This window comes from Molossus molossus, unplaced genomic scaffold (assembly GCF_014108415.1).
Source record: "Molossus molossus isolate mMolMol1 unplaced genomic scaffold, mMolMol1.p scaffold_m16_p_21, whole genome shotgun sequence".
NCBI lineage: Eukaryota > Metazoa > Chordata > Mammalia > Chiroptera > Molossidae > Molossus > Molossus molossus.
The window spans coordinates 35094838-35113667 of record NW_023425357.1 but is presented as its reverse complement, the minus strand read 5'-3'; the positions used below and the strand labels follow the sequence as shown (position 1 = coordinate 35113667).

General features: G+C 37.7%; 1 protein-coding gene across 8 annotated transcripts in view; it reads left to right on the top strand.

Moving 5' to 3' along the window:
• The window catches only part of NFAT5 (nuclear factor of activated T cells 5), a 128648-nt gene extending 113839 nt beyond the window's left edge, over positions 1–14809 (top strand). For 6 of the 8 annotated variants that reach the window (XM_036273842.1, XM_036273846.1, XM_036273845.1 and 3 more), the window contains 4 exons: positions 6102–6250; positions 7000–9493; positions 10112–10355; positions 10805–14809. In XM_036273842.1, coding sequence (XP_036129735.1) covers positions 6102–6250; positions 7000–9493; positions 10112–10347 — 2879 coding nt within the window. In that variant the 3' untranslated portion in view covers positions 10348–10355; positions 10805–14809. The remainder of the gene's footprint in view (positions 1–6101; positions 6251–6999; positions 9494–10111; positions 10356–10804) is intronic. The other 2 variants (XM_036273840.1, XM_036273843.1) reach the window with 2 other exon arrangements.
• The last annotated feature ends 4021 nt before the right edge of the window (positions 14810–18830 follow it).

The following is an 18830-nucleotide window of genomic DNA, read 5'->3' as shown; positions in this document are numbered from 1 at the left end:
TACAAAGAGAAGAAAGTAGACTAACTAGGGACCTCACATCTTGAAGAATGACACCAAGTTTCCTGGGTTTTCTTTTTATGTCCCATTTATCTGAACTGGGCACCAGAGAGGTCTGCAACTCAGAACTGGCATAAGCAAAAAAAAAAAAAAAATTCAATAAATAAGCATGAAAAGCCTGCTCTTTGGCCAGAAGGTCAGGAAAGGGAAAGCCCAGCAGAGACTTGTTAGGTTGAGTCATACCTATTGACAGCAGCTGACCCACTCCCTCCACCCATACCTGCAGTAGCAATAACAGAACTTGGGAGGTTCAACCCACCCCATACCCCATACCTGTCAAGTAACAGTGGACCAGATCTGCCAACAGTGGAACCCAGGAGGGCCACACATATATCAGGCTAGGCTAACTGCAGTAATGGCAATGGTAGAACCCAGGAGAGCAACCCAACCCCACACCAGGCAGCTGCATACATGCCCTTCCACCTGCATTGGTGGTGCTAGCAGGCCCTGTGTCTCCCTGTCCTTCCCCTAAGAGCAGATAGAGACCCAGACTTGGTAGCCCCTGGCCCTCCACCCAAGAGCAGAGGAAGATCTAGGTCAAGTGTATCCCAACCCTCCACCCAGTGACAGAAGACAATTGAGTAGCAGAAGGTAAACCAGACCAAACCTCCACCTAGTCTGGGGCTACCCAGATTCTGCATTCTTGACCTTCTACCCAGTCAGAGAAGGCAGCCTATCCAGGTCCTTCCCCACCCCCAGCAGCACCAGCAGAGAGAACAGAAAGCCCATTAGTACCAAGAGACTAGAGAATATACCAGAAGAAATGCTTTTCCTCCTGCAGATCCAGCATTTCTCATCCCCATCTATTAACACCAGGCAGCACCAGCAGGATTCCAGCTGGAGTTCATATAGAGGTAGAACAGAAAGCAGACCAGAATAGAACTCAGAAAACTAAATTGTCAGTGGCCTTAGAAAGACTTGTATCTTTGTGTGGGCATTAGACAAAGTGCCCTTTTCTTATTTTTCTGCACAAGTAGACATAGCTGTTTGTCAGTGGTCTCCTTAGAATAAGTAAAAGACTCTTGCCCAACTTATTCCACCTATTCTCACTTTTCAGAAGGGAAACTATGATAATAAGGATTTTTCTCTAAGTAAATTTTGGGGGAAATTATGTATAGACCTGTTAAGCAGTAACTGTAGGTGATACATTTATTTGTCTTTCGATATTGGAAATTTTTAGACCAGAAATACTATTAATGAAACTATACAGCATTGCATTGTAAAGTTAACCAAACAATCCACAGCAAACTAAACTGACTACGGTAAAGATAAAGAAAGATTGATTTCTTCATTCATTCAACAAATGTTCATTAATTGCATACTACACAGCAGGCAGCAAGAACAAAATCTCTGCATTCGTGGAGCTCACGCTGTAATATAATTCAAAAGCAAGAATAGTAGTTGAATATTACCAGATCAACTTAAGACAATACTACTAATCATTCAAATTGTCCTGTGAGATGGGCCACAAATACTTTAAAATGCCTGATGTTTTTGCTCAGTAAAAATTAGATTTTGAGTTGAATTGTATTGGTATTGGTAGAATCTAGGTGAAAATAGGTCCAGAGAACTCATGAATAAATGATACGTTTCTCAGAATAATAAAACGTAGAATATCCAAAGTTAAATTTAGCACTTTTCCCTTCCTCAATATAATCAGTTTTCACAGGAATTCTTTTTAGCCAATTGGCTATAAGACAAGTTGAAGTAAGACCAGAAAGTTTCAGATATTTCTAAATCAGAATATTTACAAAAGTAGCAATCTTATTCATATACCATATACCATTTAAAATTCCTCTTTGTAGCCAAGATTTTTTTCTTAATATCAAATTAAGAAATTTAACAGCTGTATATTCTGTGGGGAATCTGTATTTCTCTCCACAGAGTCTTCAAGTAGTGGTAAATTTTTAGATCGGAATTTTGGGTATGTGTTCAATTCAGAAGACTGTCATTAGTGGTATCAGTCGGCTTCCCTAAGTCCACCAGCGGCGGACTCAAGTAGGAAAAAAAAAAAAAGAATCAAGGGGAAAAAGTAAATATAATGAGATAATAAAATGTACCTCATCTGCTATATATTGCTTCTCTTTGATCTAAATCTCTACTAAAAATGAGAGAAGGAAATGAAAAACACTTGTTGGTTTTGTTTTGGAAATTTAATTGTTAAGCTAAAATAGTCCGTAAATTTCTGAAAAGACAAAATTTTAAGTCTTATCTAAAAGAAATGTATTCATGTGTCAACTTGGCAAATTCAAGTTTTCTAAGACATTACGTAATTTAGAAAAGCAAAATTTATTTGGTTACTTAATGGCATTTTCTAATGAGAAGCTTGAGTTTGTTGTTGTTGTTGTTTTATAACTCATCTTTATTGTTGAATGTATTACAGATGTCCCCCTTTTTTTCCCCATTGACCCCCTACTCCCCAATCTCCCCTCCTCCAGCCTTCCCCACACTATTGTTAGTGTCCATTGTTGTTATGCATATATACATAACAGTTCTTTGATTTATCTCATCCCACCCTCCCTCCCCCCTTCCCTTTGAGGTTCATCAGTCTTAACAACCAATTTGTACTTCTTAATTCCTTCATCTATTTCACCCAGCCCCCGCCCATCTGGCAAGCAACAAAAATCTATGAGTCTGTTTCTGTTCTGCTTGCTCATTTTGTTTGTAGATTCAATTGTTGATAGATATGTATTAATTGCCATTTTATTGTTCATATTTTTGTTCTTCTCCTTCAAGAAGACCCTTCAAATTTAGCTTTTTCTTGTCTGGGAAATTCTTGATATGTCCATCAATTCTAAATGATAGCTTTGCAGGATAGAGTAGTTTTGGTTGTAGGTTGTTGATTTTCATCACCTTGAATATCTCTTGCCACTCCTTTCTGGCCTGCAAAGTTTCTTTTGAGAAATCAGCTGACAGTCTATGGGAGCTCCTTTGTAGGTAATGAACGCTTTTCTTTTGCTGCTTTTAAGATTCTCTCTTTGTATTTAACCTTTGGCTTTTTTTTTATTTTTTTTTATCCTCACCCGAGGACATTTTTCCATTTTTTGTTCAGACAGAGCGGGAGGGAGAGAGAGGGAGAGAGAGAGAGAAACATCGATGTGAAGGGACACATCGAGTGGCTGCCACCCTCACGACCAACCAGGGCCAGGGACAAACTGCAACCGAGGTACGTGCCCTTAGCGGGAACCGAACCCGGGTCTCTCTGGACCGCAGGCCGATGCTCCAACCGCTGAGCCAAACCGGCCAGGGCTGTTGGCACACTTGAAATTGTCCCAGAGCCTCCTTACACTATCCTAATTTTTTTGGATTCTTTTTTTTTTTTTCTTTTTTTTTTGCTGTTCTGATTGGGTGTTTTTGCTCTCTTATGTTCCAAATTGATGGCTTGCTTCTTGGCTTTACCTACTCTACTATTGATTCCCTGTAAATCATTCTTTATTTCAGTTAGTACATCCTTCATTTTTCTGACTGGTCCTTTTTTATGTTGTTGATGTTCTCACTAAGTTCCTTGAATGTCTCACCAAGTTCCTTGAGCAACCTTAATAACCGGTGTTTTTTTTATTTGTTTGTTTTCTATCCTCACCCGAGGACATATTTTTTGCATTTTTCTTCAGATAGAGCAGGAGGGAGAGAGGGAGGGAAAGAGAGAGGGAGAGAAATATCGATGTGAGAGAGACATATCGAGTGGTTGCCACTCACACGACTCCAACTTGGGCCAGGGACAAACTGCAACTGAGGTACCAAACCCTAGACTCTCTGGTCCACGGACCGACACTCTAACCACTGAGCCAAACCAGCCAGGGCATAACCTGTGTTTTGAACTCGCATCTGATTGATTGCTTATCTCCATTTGATTTAATTTTTTTCCTGGAGTTTTGTTCTTTTCTTTCATTTGGGACGTGTTTCTTTGTCTCCTCATTTTGGCTGCTTCCCTGTGATTGTTTCTATGTATTAGGTAGAGTTGCTATGTCTCCTAGGCTTTGTAGGGTGGCCTATTGTTGTAGGTGTCCTATAGGATTCAGTGGCACAGCCTCCCTGATCACCCCACCTGGGCCCTCAAGGTGCACCCCTAGTGTGGACTGTACACCCTTCTGTTGTAATTGAGTCTTGATTGTTGTTGGCACATCAATAGGAGGGATTAACTCAGGCTGATCAGCTGCAAGGACTGGCTGTGCCCACTGACCACTGCCCTCTCACTACCTTGCAGGATCAGCTGTGTAGAGGCCTGCCACACAGAGCAAGACTTACTTCAGCAGGGCTCTGGTACCCACTGAGTCCACTCATTGAGTGTGTCACTTGTAGAGGTGGTTGGGTGGGGGTGTTTTGATGTGGTCTGAAGTAGTCCACTACGTGTCCTGGCTCTGGAGCAAGGTCAGCCACTGCCTATGTTCTGTCCAGGGCCACCTGGCATAAGCTACAAAATGATCTGCCAATGGCTGCTTCTTGTGCTGGGCTTGGAGGTGCCCAGGAAAAGCCAAGTTGTGAACCAAGGCTGGCTGCTTCTAGTGCCAGGTCAGAGGCCACTAAATGAGAAGTATGGGGCTCACTGAGACCAGATGCTGTTTGAGAGATTTTAGGAAACTCTGAAGCAAGATCCAAGATAGGCCAATGCTATGGTGAAGCCTTTGGAAACAGCTTGGGTGGGCCCAAAAGTTGTGTAGGGTGGCACCTCAGGGAATCACCAGGGTGGAGCAAATGGTGTGAGCCAGGTTGCTGGAGTCCCAGATATGGTGGCCATCTGCTGCCCCAGGGAAGGGCTCACCAAAGGAACATCAGCTTCCCACAGCACATCTGTCCAGGAGAAAGCTGCCTCTCCAGCCTTCGTTCCGAGGCCAAACAGTTCAGTTCTTCCCTGTATGTCTCTGGCGCCCCTCAAGCTGCCTCCTCTCTGAGCTTAGAGGGAACAAGTCCGAGTAAGTTTGTGCACCGGCCCTTTAAGAGGAGTTGCCTGGGGCTCCAGCAGCCTCAGGCTCCCTCAACCTCAGCCTCTGTCAGCCTCAGTTCCTGCTGGTTTTTTCAGCCAGAAGTGATGGGGACTTCTCTTTCTGGCACTGGAACCCTGAGCTGGGTGCCTGGTGTGGGACGGGGTACTTCACTCCTCAGGGAGGACCTTCCCAACTGAGGTGTCCTCCTGATTTTTATCCGTCACAGGTGGGTGTGGGGCCAGTCTGTCCTCACCTCCGCCCCTCCTACCAGTCTCGATGTGGCTGCTTGTTTAATTTTGTAGATGTTAGACTTCCATTCAGCTCTATTTGAGGCTGTTATGAATGCTGGTTGTGCTGTAGTTTAGTTGTAATTTTGATGTGGGTGGTGGAGGAGGTGATACCACATTTACCTACGCTGCCATCTTGACCGGAAATCTCGAGAAGCTTGTTTTGTTGAGGAGAGAAATTTTCAGACAACCCTGTGGCCTTAAAACAGTTTTTACTTTAGCCTGGTCTGTGTGGCTCAGTGGTTGAGCATTGACCCATACACCAAGAGGTCGCTGGTTTGATTCCTGGTCAGGGCACATGCTCAGGTGTGGGTCCAATCCCCAATGTGGGGTTTACAGTTGATGTTGTTTCATTGATGTTTCTATCTCTCTCTCCCTCTCCCTCTCCCTTCCTCTCTGTCTAAAAAATCAATAAAGAAAAAAATTTGTGGTTTTTTTTTTTTTTAACTTTATACTGCCAGGCAGCTATGTGCTAAAAGGAGAGTGTAACAGTTGTAATTGAGTAGCTTTAACCTCATGGAGATTTCCAAGTTGTATCCTTAATATGTCCTGATTGTGTTGAGAAGTATAATTCAAGGCTGCTTAAGCTTGTTAATATATAAACTACAGCCTTAGGCTCATACCAGGAGTCCTCAAGCTAATGCTACTTCAAAAAAAGGGGTGGGGTGCACATTTTGATATACCAATTTTGTATATCATACTACATAGCATAAAAAAAATAGACATTTAAATCGTGGCTAATAGTTATCACACTATAGAATAAAATAGTTGATGACTTTAGTAATTTTAAACTTTTCTTTCTTTTGTGTGTGTGTGTGTGTGTGTGTGTGTGCAGCAATGAAAACTACTGGATGTAACTTAGATAAGGTAAATATTCTTCCTAATGCTCTGATCACTCCACTCATATCAAGCAGTATGATTAAGAGTGAAGATGTTACTCCGATGGAAGTAACAGCAGAAAAAAGATCTTCTCCTATTTTTAAGGTAAGCCAACTACATTTACTAGTGCCCCACATTTTAACCTCAAATATAAAAACTGCTTTTTATATTTTAAATGGTTTGATTTCTTTTCCCCATGTTTATGCTTTTTACTTTTATTGTTTGTTTCTTATGTTTGTCTTTGGATGCACTTAATGAATTTTGCTTTTCAGAGTAAATGCTTTTTTATATACACTACAATAAAATAGCCTGCATAGTGACTTCCAGTATCCATTTTTACAAGGGAGGAATTAATATGTTAGCTAGACCTGTGGGATGGCAGGTATTAATTAAAGTACTGGTTTAGCATTTTCAAAATTAAAGACATTTTAATTACCTTTTCTTTCTCACTCTTTTTCTGTAACTCCCTTTCTCTTTTTCACTGTTTTTCTATCATAATGTTACCAGTAAACTGAAAAATGGACATATTTTTAATTTGCTATTAATTCATGAACCATAGAATTAATGTTCTTACTGTCCTAAGCATATCAATAACTGATTATTCTTTTACTTCCTTGTTTAACTATATTTGCTTATAATACATGTTTTTAAAATATTCTTTAGATAATCAGATATATTACCACCAAGAATCATAGTCTTATACCTGTTTTTTAAATAATAATGTAGAGTGGAAAATTGGTCCTGCATATGCATATGTTTTGAGAATAATATTAATTTTTGAAGTATCATATTAGTTCATTTAATGTTAATACATACATATATATACATATTATTTGGGGATTTTTATTTTTTAGACTACAAAGACAGTTGGATCAACTCAACAAACATTAGAAAATATCTCTAACATAGCAGGAAATGGGTCTTTTTCATCATCATCATCTTCCCACTTATCCTCTGAAAATGAAAAGCAGCAACAGATTCAGCCCAAGGCATACAACCCAGAGACTCTGACAACTATCCAAACACAGGACATTTCACAGCCTGGTACCTTTCCAGCGGTTTCTGCTTCTAGTCAGCTGCCTAACAGTGATGCACTACTGCAGCAGGCTACACAGTTTCAGACAAGAGAAACTCAGTCTAGAGAGGTGTTACAGTCAGATGGTACAGTGGTTAATTTGTCACACCTGACTGAGGCATCACAGCAACAGCAGCAGTCACCACTACAAGAACAAGCGCAGACTCTACAGCAGCAAATTTCATCAAGTATTTTCCCGTCACCAAGTAGTGTGAGTCAGCTACAGAACACGATTCAGCAGTTGCAAGCAGGAAGTTTTACTGGCAGTACTGCTAGTGGCAGCAGTGGAAATGTTGACTTGGTCCAACAAGTTTTAGAGGCACAACAACAGTTATCTTCAGTTTTATTTTCTGCTCCAGATGGTAATGAGAATGTTCAAGAACAGCTTAGTGCAGACATTTTTCAACAAGTCAATCAAATTCAGAATAGTGTCAGCCCTGGAATGTTTTCCTCAACAGAGCCAGCAGTCCATACCAGACCAGATAGTTTAATAGCTGGAAGAGCTGAAAGTGTTCACCCACAGACTGAAAACACCTTATCTAATCAACAGCAACAGCAACAGCAACAGCAGGTGATGGAATCATCAGCTGCAATGGTGATGGAGATGCAACAAAGTATCTGCCAGGCAGCTGCCCAGATTCAGTCAGAGTTATTTCCTTCAACTGCTTCAACAAATGGAAACCTTCAACAATCTCCAGTTTACCAGCAGACTCCTCATATGATGAGTGCATTATCTACCAATGAGGACATACAAATGCAGTGTGAATTGTTTTCTTCTCCTCCTGCAGTTTCTGGAAATGAAACTACTACAACCACCACACAGCAAGTTGCAACACCTGGCACTACCATGTTTCAGACATCAAGTTCAGGAGATGGGGAAGAAGCAGGCACACAAGCAAAACAGATTCAGAACAGTGTCTTTCAGACCATGGTCCAAATGCAACATAGTGGGGACAATCAACCTCAAGTTAACCTTTTTTCATCTACAAAAAGTATGATGAGTGTTCAAAATAGTGGTACCCAGCAACAAGGTAATGGTTTATTCCAGCAAGGTAATGAAATGATGTCACTCCAATCTGGGAATTTTTTGCAACAGCCTTCTCATTCACAGGCTCAACTTTTTCATCCTCAGAATCCTATTGCTGATGCTCAGAACCTTTCCCAGGAAACTCAAGGTTCTATTTTTCACAGTCCAAGTCCTATTGTCCACAGTCAGACTTCTACAACCTCCACTGAACAGATGCAGCCTCCAATGTTTCACTCTCAAAGTACCATGGCTGTGCTACAGGGCTCTAATGTTCCTCAAGACCAGCAGTCAGCCAACATATTTCTTTCCCAGAGTCCAATGAATAATCTTCAAACTAACACAGTAGCCCAAGAAGAACAGATTTCATTTTTTGCAGCTCAGAACTCAATTTCTCCTCTTCAGTCAACGTCAAACACTGAGCAGCAAGCTGCTTTCCAACAGCAGTCTCCAATATCACACATTCAGACCCCTATGCTTTCTCAAGAACAGGCACAACCCTCCCAGCAAGGTCTTTTCCAGCCTCAAGTGTCCCTGGGCTCCCTTCCTCCTAATCCAATGCCTCAAAACCAACAAGGGACAATCTTCCAGTCACAGCACTCAATAGTTGCCATCCAGAGTAACTCTTCATCCCAGGAGCAGCAGCAACAGCAGCAACAGCAGCAGCAACAGCAACAGCAACAACAGAGCATTTTATTCAGTAATCAGAATACCATGGCTACAATGACATCTCAGAAACAACCACCACCAAACATGATATTCAACCCAAGTCAAAATCCAATGACTAATCAGGAACAACAGAACCAGTCAATTTTTCACCAACAAAGTAATTTGGCCCCAATGAATCAAGAACAGCAGCCCATGCAATTTCAGAACCAGCCCACAGTTTCCTCACTTCAGAATCCAGGTCCTACCCAGTCTGAATCATCACAGACTTCCTTGTTCCATAGCTCTCCTCAGATCCAGTTGGTCCAGGGGTCACCCAGTTCTCAAGAGCAGCAAGTAACTCTCTTCCTCTCTCCAGCATCCATGTCTGCATTGCAGACCAGTATAAACCAACAAGACATGCAACAGTCTCCTCTTTATTCTCCTCAGAACAACATGCCTGGAATCCAGGGAGCCACATCTTCACCTCAGCCACAGGCTACTTTATTTCATAACACTACGGGAGGCACAATGAACCAACTACAAAATTCTCCTGGCTCATCTCAGCAGACTTCAGGAATGTTCTTATTTGGCATTCAAAATAGTAAGAAACTCTTTCTAATTTCTCATTTCTTAAAATGTTATTGGTTTAAATGGTCAGAGCATTATTATTATTAGAAGGAAGCAAAGCACAGTGTGGTTTTAAGAACACTGTAGTTAGAACTGGGTTCAAGTCCCAGCAATACATATATAGACTGTGTGATCTTAGACAAGTTAATTGACTGGCATGAACTTGTTTGCACATCTAAAATGGTGGTAATATTACATACTTGACAAGGGTATTTGGAAGATTAAATGTGGTAATGTATATAATTGTATGTGTTTGCCACTTTAACCTATGAACTTGAAAGGAAAATGAAGAATGACAGAAAATCTCAGCCCATTAAATTGAGTAGTTGCCAAGGAGGTAGAATCCCATCTTTAATGTTTATGAACCAAGGAAATTATATAGAATTTAAGATGATAACTGGACAAAGTTGTATTTGTATACTGCTTAGAGGAAACCAAAGGTGAATATCAGTACTTTTCACTAGAAACCTTTTAGTTTTGTGTTGAGTGAACACAATAATGACTTACCCCTAGTAACTGATACATATCTTCTTACGAGTCTTAACAGAAGGTAACTAATTAGGTAGCTTCTCTATTTTAAATGTCTTTGCAGACTGTAATCAGCTTTTAACTTCTGGACCAGCTGCATTGCCAGATCAGTTGATGGCCATAAGTCAGCCAGGCCAACCACAAAATGAGGGCCAGCAACCTGTGACAACACTTCTTTCTCAGCAAATGTCAGATAATTCTCCACTGGCATCCTCTATAAACACCAACCAAAACATTGAAAAGATTGATTTGCTTGTTTCATTGCAAAACCAAGGGAACAACTTGACTGGCTCCTTTTAACTAGATATGTAAGTTGCATTTTGACTTCTTCCTTATTGAAAAGGATCAATGAATTTTATTATTTCTCAGCAGATTTGGGTTAAGTAAATAACATTGTTAGATTCTAATTTTTTTAATGTGTTGTTCTCAAAAGATGTTACTTTTTTACTTTGAATAAGTTACTCGATAAGTGATAGCTTAAGGTCATATTGTTAATACTGGGCATTCCTCTGGCTCTAATCTTGTTTGCCTTGGAATGACAGAAATCTGATATGTATTACATATTAGATATAATAATGTCTCGTTTCTCCTTTCCTCAAGAAATATAAATATTGAGTCAGAAAACTCTGTGGAGGTATAAATATGGTAAAGTCTCATTTCTAGTACTGTAATATACTTTGGGATCAGTCAGGGTAACAGGAACTTTATAAATGCTTTCCCTCCCTAGTGAATTATTTTAAATATCTTCTTTTTTTAGAAATTCCATGAAGAAAATCCTGATTCCAAGATGTCCTGAGATATTATGATTCCATGAGGATTATTGAACTGTTACTTTAAAAACAAAATGAAATATGAAAAACTGTGATTGAGTAAATGGATAGATTTTACTCTGGCTGCAAAAGAGCACACCTATGCTGCCTGTTGCAGTGATTATCCACCATTGTTAACCTGTTCATATTTTATATTCCTAATAACAATGATGACTGAGAATCAATATTTGAGTTTCCAGCTGACAGAATTAATTGTTGCTATTTTCCTAGGCATTATTTCTTTTAAAATACAGTTTAAATTTAAGAGTTGGACTGCTCAGTTATTGTTGCTATTAGAAAATAGTTTATATTGTCATGTTTACTTTTGTTCTTCATTATTTTCTTTCCTGCATTGTTTTAGTCAAATAATAGCTTTTGAAAAAGGAAAATTCAAATAGTAACTAAGGCTGTGATTTTTCAATATAAAAAGCACAGCTGTTGGCCAAAGTGAAGGAATCCTTTTTCAGTTTTTATGGAAAAACTGGAGAGGTAACATTCTGACAAGAAAGCTGTATTAAGAGCTCTACACAGATAAGAGGCTTCTTTATCACAAAGGCAGACAACACAACTGGGAACAGCTGGAATGCTATTGATTTTATTTTTCAGATTGTTGTTAAATCTCTATTTCTGGTAAGGGGTAAAGGGTTCAGCCATAACTGCATAGAAAAAATAATTATCTTGCTCTATAAAAAATGAAGGGGATGATGTTATGGTAAATTATGTTCTGATATCCTCCTGCAGTAGTTTAAACTGACATTGCAATTTAAGTCTGTTTTCTTCTTAACCCAGTCTTGGTTTGGTTGTTCCCATTTTATATTCATCTATATCATTCCCCCCTTTTTCACTTTATTTTAAACAATTGGTAATATATTTCTAGCTTTGTGACTCTGTAGCAACTTAAAGGAAAAGGCCACTTTGATCTGGGGTAACCCAGCAAGTCCTGTAGCACAGGTGGGGAGTACCTTTTCAGGAATGAGGAGAGCTGATTCCTGAGAAACAGGAAACAATGCATTTTCCCCCATGAACGGTGCTGTTCTGAAGTCTTCAAAAATTTCCCTCTGATAGGAAACAGTGTAACTTTTAATTTTAAAAAGGCAGAGTAAAATTTCTTGAAACGTCACTTGTCCCTGAGCTGCAGTGAGTATAATTCACTTGTCACTTCAGTGCTTTACAGTTTGAAGTGGTCACTTATCTGATGGTTCCCACAAGCCTTAGGCTTTACAGGGTCATGTAATTGACTTAAAATGAAGAATTAACTTGTGTTACATTTAAAGAGAGCAAAATAACACACTCCAGAACATGCAGTTATAGCATTAATTATACAGTTTTGGGTGTTCTCACCACCCATGAGATGCCTGCTTCTCACTACAACCTGTTGTCTGGACACATGCTTATGTCTAATTTTTCTTTTGGCATGTAGAAAGCTGTTAATACAGTTCAAGGCCAAATTGTGTGTGGCTTCTATATGTAGATAAGATGTTTTGGTATTCTTGTCAGTTTCGTTTTGTTTTTTTTTTAAGTACACAAAAAATAGCCTGTTAATTGTTTGTTGAAGGCTACTTTTTTCTGCTTGGTTTTTTTTTTTCCCCTATCCTATACATTTAGTTAAACTTAGTGGAATTGTGGTCTTGGTTTTGTTTATACAGCCAGATTTTTCTCCCCTTTTTGTAATGATCTTCCTTGGTTCTTTGTGCTCTTCTTCTGATTTGTTTTTTCTCTTGTTCTCATATATTCTTCCCTCTACCCCCAACCTTTCTTTCTCTCTCTGATTGAGAGGCATTGAATTACGTTTTCAGTAGTACAGGCTTCTTGCCGATATGAAGGGAACTTTTCAGAAAGAGACCCACTCCGGGTCATTTAATTTTGAATACAGTTTTCAATCGTTCAAGTTTTGGATGGTTTATATCTAATGTGTGTTTCATTTTTTTGGAAAGCTATATTTTGTATTTAGGAAATGGTATACTATTTTGCTATTTGTACTGAGTGAGTACATTGGCATAAATATAGAAATTTATATATATACATATATATAAACTATTCTTTTTTTGCCACACATTTTTGTGGTAAATTTGTGAGTTTGTCTGATGTTCTACCACAACGTGGCGTCTGATAACAGTGGGGGGCGGGGGGAATTTGTTATGTCTTTATTGAGTATTTAAGTATCTTATGAAACAAATGACCTGTTCATCTGTGGCCATTCCATCAGGCAATTCCTTGATGTTCTTAGTGGGCTAAAGGCAGCTTACTGTGTGTTTGCTGGAACTTTCACTCAGCAAAATGTTCGAGTATGGAAACCCATCTAGGCAGTTGTGTCAAATGGTGTTTCACGAGAATGAGCCATTCAGCCTTTGCTCACTATATATTTAATATTTTATTATTGTTATTGTTATTATTATTAATTGGCTTTCTGTGTTCTATGCTTTTTATTTATAAAGACACTAAAAAAATGTTTGTAATTTTAATAACATTTTCCCCATCTTGTAATATTCAGAGCTACTTTATATATTCTCTGAACTGAAAACATTTTCCACAATATATCTCTTCTCTCCCCACCCCTATTGAGAAAAAATACCCAATATAGTTCAGGTTATGAGAAAGAACAGCCACACAAATCCAGTGCTTCAGTTTTAAAATGTAAAGCTCCAACTGCAGAGGGTTGACAAATGTCAGAGAGCTTACCCAGCAGGTATAAAATTAAGAAGTAGAAATAAAATACTGTAAGTTTATTTCTGAGTTTTTTTAATTTTGTTCTAAGAGATTATACAGGAGACTTGGGACGTCTATTTGTTCACCAAGTTCTAATTAGAATGTTAACATTGCTCAACGGATGAAGTGGTGGCAAGAAGACTGGCTGTGTGCTGACTTCTGTTCTGTTAATTAGCAAGAGGTTTATCATTGTAAAATGCTGATTGCCAATGCTGTCACCAGGGACCAATTTTCTGTTTTTTAATGTCTAAGTTTAGAACAGAACATACACCTGAACTCTAATGGTTTGATTGAACAGAGGCAGAAAACCCAATTTTTATTTTCATAAATTTTGTGGTTATTTATACAAGGGTTGTGCTATGCTACCATATTCTTATTCAATGATGATGTTATTTTTTTTTTAACATTGTTAAATATTTCTTACCCCTAAAGGTCAATGTTAAGTACATCATTCTGAATATACAATTTGGTTACAAAAGTATTTATTTTCTTATTGAAGAGTTAGATTAGTGGTTGATACTTGTGCTAATAATGCAGTTTTCAGATTACTGTTACAAGTTATAGCTACATATAGGAGAGAACTCTGGGAGCCAGCAAAGGCCTCAGAAACAACAATTTATTAGATTTATTTATGGCAGAAGGTCCTAAATAAGTTACAAACCACATTTTATTCCTTTGTATTGTTACATTCAATTGTTCTTGCTTTTTAGCAACTCATATTAATTCTTGGAGCTTATCTCTGTGTCTGTGTGAGTGTTTGTGTGTGTTTTATTTCTTACTGTCATTCCATTATATATCCACATCAAAATGGGATAAGATAATTAGAAGTCATATTTTGCTTCTGAGCTTTATCATGTTACCTTTGTAATTAGAATCATGTTGTTATTTGGCCAATGCAGATCTGTTTTCACCAGTCTCCCTAGAATAGGAGTTTAGAGGGCTTTGTTTACTATAGAAGCAGTATTAATGAGAGACCCTCCTTCCTTTTTTTCCTCCTTTCTGTCTTTCTTTTTTCTTTATTGTAATACTGTATATTCTATAGTTGGGAATTTCACTATAGTGCATTTCTGGCCCGTCAGAACCTCATTGAATCTTTCTAGGGGAAATAGTAAATAGTGTCCAAGGAAATGAGAAAGTAGTTATATCTGAGTCCCTCTAGAGCAATGGTTCTCAACCTTCCTAATGCTGCGACCCTTTAATACAGTTCTTCATGTTGTGGTGACCCCCAACCATAAAATTATTTTTGTTGCCACTTCATAACTGTAATTTTGCTACTGTTAAGTCTTAGGCAACCCCTGTGAAAGGGTCGTTCAACCCCCAAAGGGGTCGCGACCCCACCCACAGGTTGAGAACTGCTGCTCTAGAACTAAGATGATAATTACTTTTGACTATTTAAGTCATTACAGATGCTTGTTTTGAAAAAGTGAACTCTGTTTAGTCGCATCAGTAATTAAAGAACAGAATTAATTGTTTTAATAATCAAAGTCTCAAATTTAACATGGTTTAAAAATATTCACCAGCAGTAACTTGAGAAATTGTCATCTTTCTGGTGAAATTTTCTGTTCCTAATATCTATTTCCTAGTTTATTTTTTTAATCAATTGAAAATTATATAAGACCTGTGAGCTTGACTCAGCTTCATGACACCAGGCTTTGTCCCTAACCAAGACAACCATGTTGTAGCTGCATGCCTTTGGTTAGATAGAGGGAGGGACTTAATGAAAGAGAGAGACTAACTAGTTCAGCAGCTTTATTAGAATAATAGTTCAGAGAATATTCCCTAGTAAGTTGTTTAGTAAAATCTAATAACATATAAAAAGAGGTTTTCTCCTCTGCTTATTTGTATCAGTAGAGCTAAATTGTGGAATAATGTTCATAATGTAGTAAATATCAAAATAATACCTACAGTGTCATTTGTGAATTGTCTTAGGGCTCTAATTTTTTAATTCTCCATTGATTTTCATGACAGTCTAGCCTCACTTAGTAATAAAATTGTATTTTTACTCTACTTTCTCTTTCAGGAAAAAATTTTAAATTACTATTTTGTATTTAGATTAAATGGGAAAGTGCCTTTACCATGATAGTGCCCCTTTTTTGTAATTTCCTTTTTCTCTATTGCCAAAAACACAAATTATTTTACTAGGTCCCAACATTCAACTTTTCCATTTAGTCATTTCTTTTCTCCATTTCTTTCTTTTCATTTTGAAGATCTAATTGGCTTTATTAAGCAATTCATGAATCAGGCAGCATCGCATCTAGCAACTAGAAGGCACTCCAAGGAGCTGTGCAAAATGGAAGGTTTTCTAGCTCTATTTCTTAATCATCATAGGAACAACTTCATAAGTATCTAACTCCCTTTGGCATAAAAGTAACAGAAAAGATACATGATCAGAATTGTTCCTTTGAGTGAGGGTAAGTAAAAGATTACAGAATAATACTGTTTAGGCGTTACATAAATTAAATTTGTCTTTATCTCAACCAACCTGAATACTAATGAAAATTTTACTACCTGTGAGACTCCATGCAACAAATCTATATAAGTGTGTTTAAAGCATCTTCTATAATCTTAATTAGATGAATTAAAATAAATCACAAACACATAATTTATTTGTTTTTTAAATATTTGTATTGATTTTTAGAGAGAGAAGAAGGGAAAGGGAGAGAGAAAGAGAAACATTGATGTGAAAGTTGATCAACTGCCTTCCTACACCCCCTACTGGGGATGGAGCCCAAAGCCAGGGCATGTACCCTAACTGGGAATTGAACCAGGAACCTTTTTGGTGCACAGTAACATGCCCAACCAACTGAGCCACACCAGCCAGGGCACAGACACATAGTTTAAATAAAACCTGGTAATGTCAGTTTTTCTAACTAGACAGGGCCAAGTAATTAATTATAGTGCACTTCTTGCTCACCAGAACCTCAGTAATCTACCTATGAAAAATAGTATTAAAAGAAAATGAAGTTATATTTGAGTCCCTCCAGAACTAAGATAATTCCTTTCAACCAGATACAGTTGAATTGAGTGTCCCTCTGGTTTTCATTAATTTTGCCTATGTTCCAGCTCCTTAACATGGTAGTGGTGCTTGAAGAAAGGACCCTCAACAACAGGTCAGGATAGAAGTAGCTTTGGGATGAGCAGTTTTCTTCTATGTGAGTATTTCCGTGGTTGTTAGTGACACTGAAACTGCAAACATTTATGCAATATTCGAAATACCCTATTGATATTATGCACTTTAATCATTCCAAAGAAGTCATGAATACTGTATAGTGATGATTCCTTCTTAATAAATACATCTTAACTGTTTAGAATATTTATGTCCCATTTTATTTTGGATAGCAACTTGGTATAAGTGTTGTGTGAATATTTTCTAAAATGACTGTAGTAGGACTTAGACAGTACTTGACTTTGAAAAGTAATTGACTATAAGGGGGTATGATTACACTTCAGGAAATCGTTTTAGAAACATTAACATGATCAGGTTGCTAATCTACAGCCCTCTTCCTATATATTTTGTGTCATGTACATAAGAACATTATAGTACATAGTAATATATACACACACACACACACACGTATATGTATATAGTGTGTGTGTATGTGTGTGTAAACCAGTGGTTCTCAAAATATGGTCCTTAGCCTACCAGCCAACATCACTATCACCTGGGAACTAGTTAGAAATGCAAATTCTTGAGACCTATCCTGGACACACTGAATCAGAAACTCTGGAGTGAGGCTCAGCAGTCTGTGTTTTAACACCCTCCAGGTTATTCTGATGCACACATAAAGTTTGAGAACCACTGGTGTGAAAACTACAGTAAGATCTAGAAGGTGTTTTCTCCCCTATATTATACATCGTTCTCTATGTAAATTCAGCTTAAGCTGCTTATTCATAACCTTTTATTGGCCATGATAATTTATTCTTCATACTGCCTATAGTATATTTTATATAAATATATACAATTAGTCTAGTTATTGATAATTCAGTTGACTTAGTTTGGCATATTTCTACCACTTACTAAAAAGTTTACATTAAGTGACTGATTTAAGGATATAGGTGCAATATTCTATATTTCTTTTCATTGTTATAACATTTAAGTAGCTAATATAATTGAGAGGTGCTAAATTCTTCTGTTATTCATTAAATGGGTACATTGTGGGCAGTGATAATACAAGCTTTTTTTTTTTTTTCATTGCCTCTTTACCACCAGACAACAAATTTGGTCTGGCTAGGCCAGCTCTCAGAACAAAATTGTCATTCCTATATTTATATTTGTATCTGAGATATTAAAAAAAGATGGCTGGTCATATCAACAAAGCACCTTATTTAATTTTTTTAATACATGAAACTTCTTTAAAAGTAGCTTGCTTTGTATAAGAACTGCTGCAGTAGAGATATAACTATCCTTGGAACTTATGCTTCAGACAAGAGTTACTAAAATAAATATTAAACAAGACAGTAATGCATTATATAATTTGGCATGATGGTCAATATAAACTAACCTCAAGTAAATTTATTCATTCATTTTAATCTTCCTGTGTAATTTAATACCTCTGTAGTTGTTCTAATTTTCTTCCCACTGTTTACAAATCACCAGTTAACTCATGAAAGTAAAATGCACATTTCAAAATAAAAATAATTATATACTCTATAAAAATCACCACTGCTTAATACTAGCAGTGGAACTGTAAGTGGCTTACTCTACAAACTATGGTGCTGGCAAATACATAGGCAAACTGTTGGGAGATGCTCTAGCTACATTCCTTCTTTCTTGTTCCCTCTCCTCTCTTCCCCACTTGATTGCTTAATATATTCCTGTACCCAAAGCATTCTACCACAATTCTGTTTGACTTTAACTTGTAATGTCTCCTTTGAAAGCCCCTTGTTTAAGCCTCATATCACTCCTGTTCTTTTTTTTTCCCCCAGAAGTAATTTGCCTGGTTTGAATAGTTCATAGGGATCACTTATTATTTTAGCTAATGAACTCAGGACAACACACACACACACACACACACACACACACACACCATCTGATGTTTGAGAGTGGGTTTGGAATCAGACTAATGTGTCCAATAAAGAGCTTTCCTACACTGAAGTGTGTATGACTTTAGGGACTACAAATTGATTCCAATGACAGTCAGCTGATTTTTTTTTCATCTAATGAATGTGTCTTTTCACTTTATTCCCCTTACTTATAATTGATAAGCTCCAAGTAGTTGCTAATTTTTTTGACAACTTTTACTTAGTCTTTTTAATAAAATATGACAA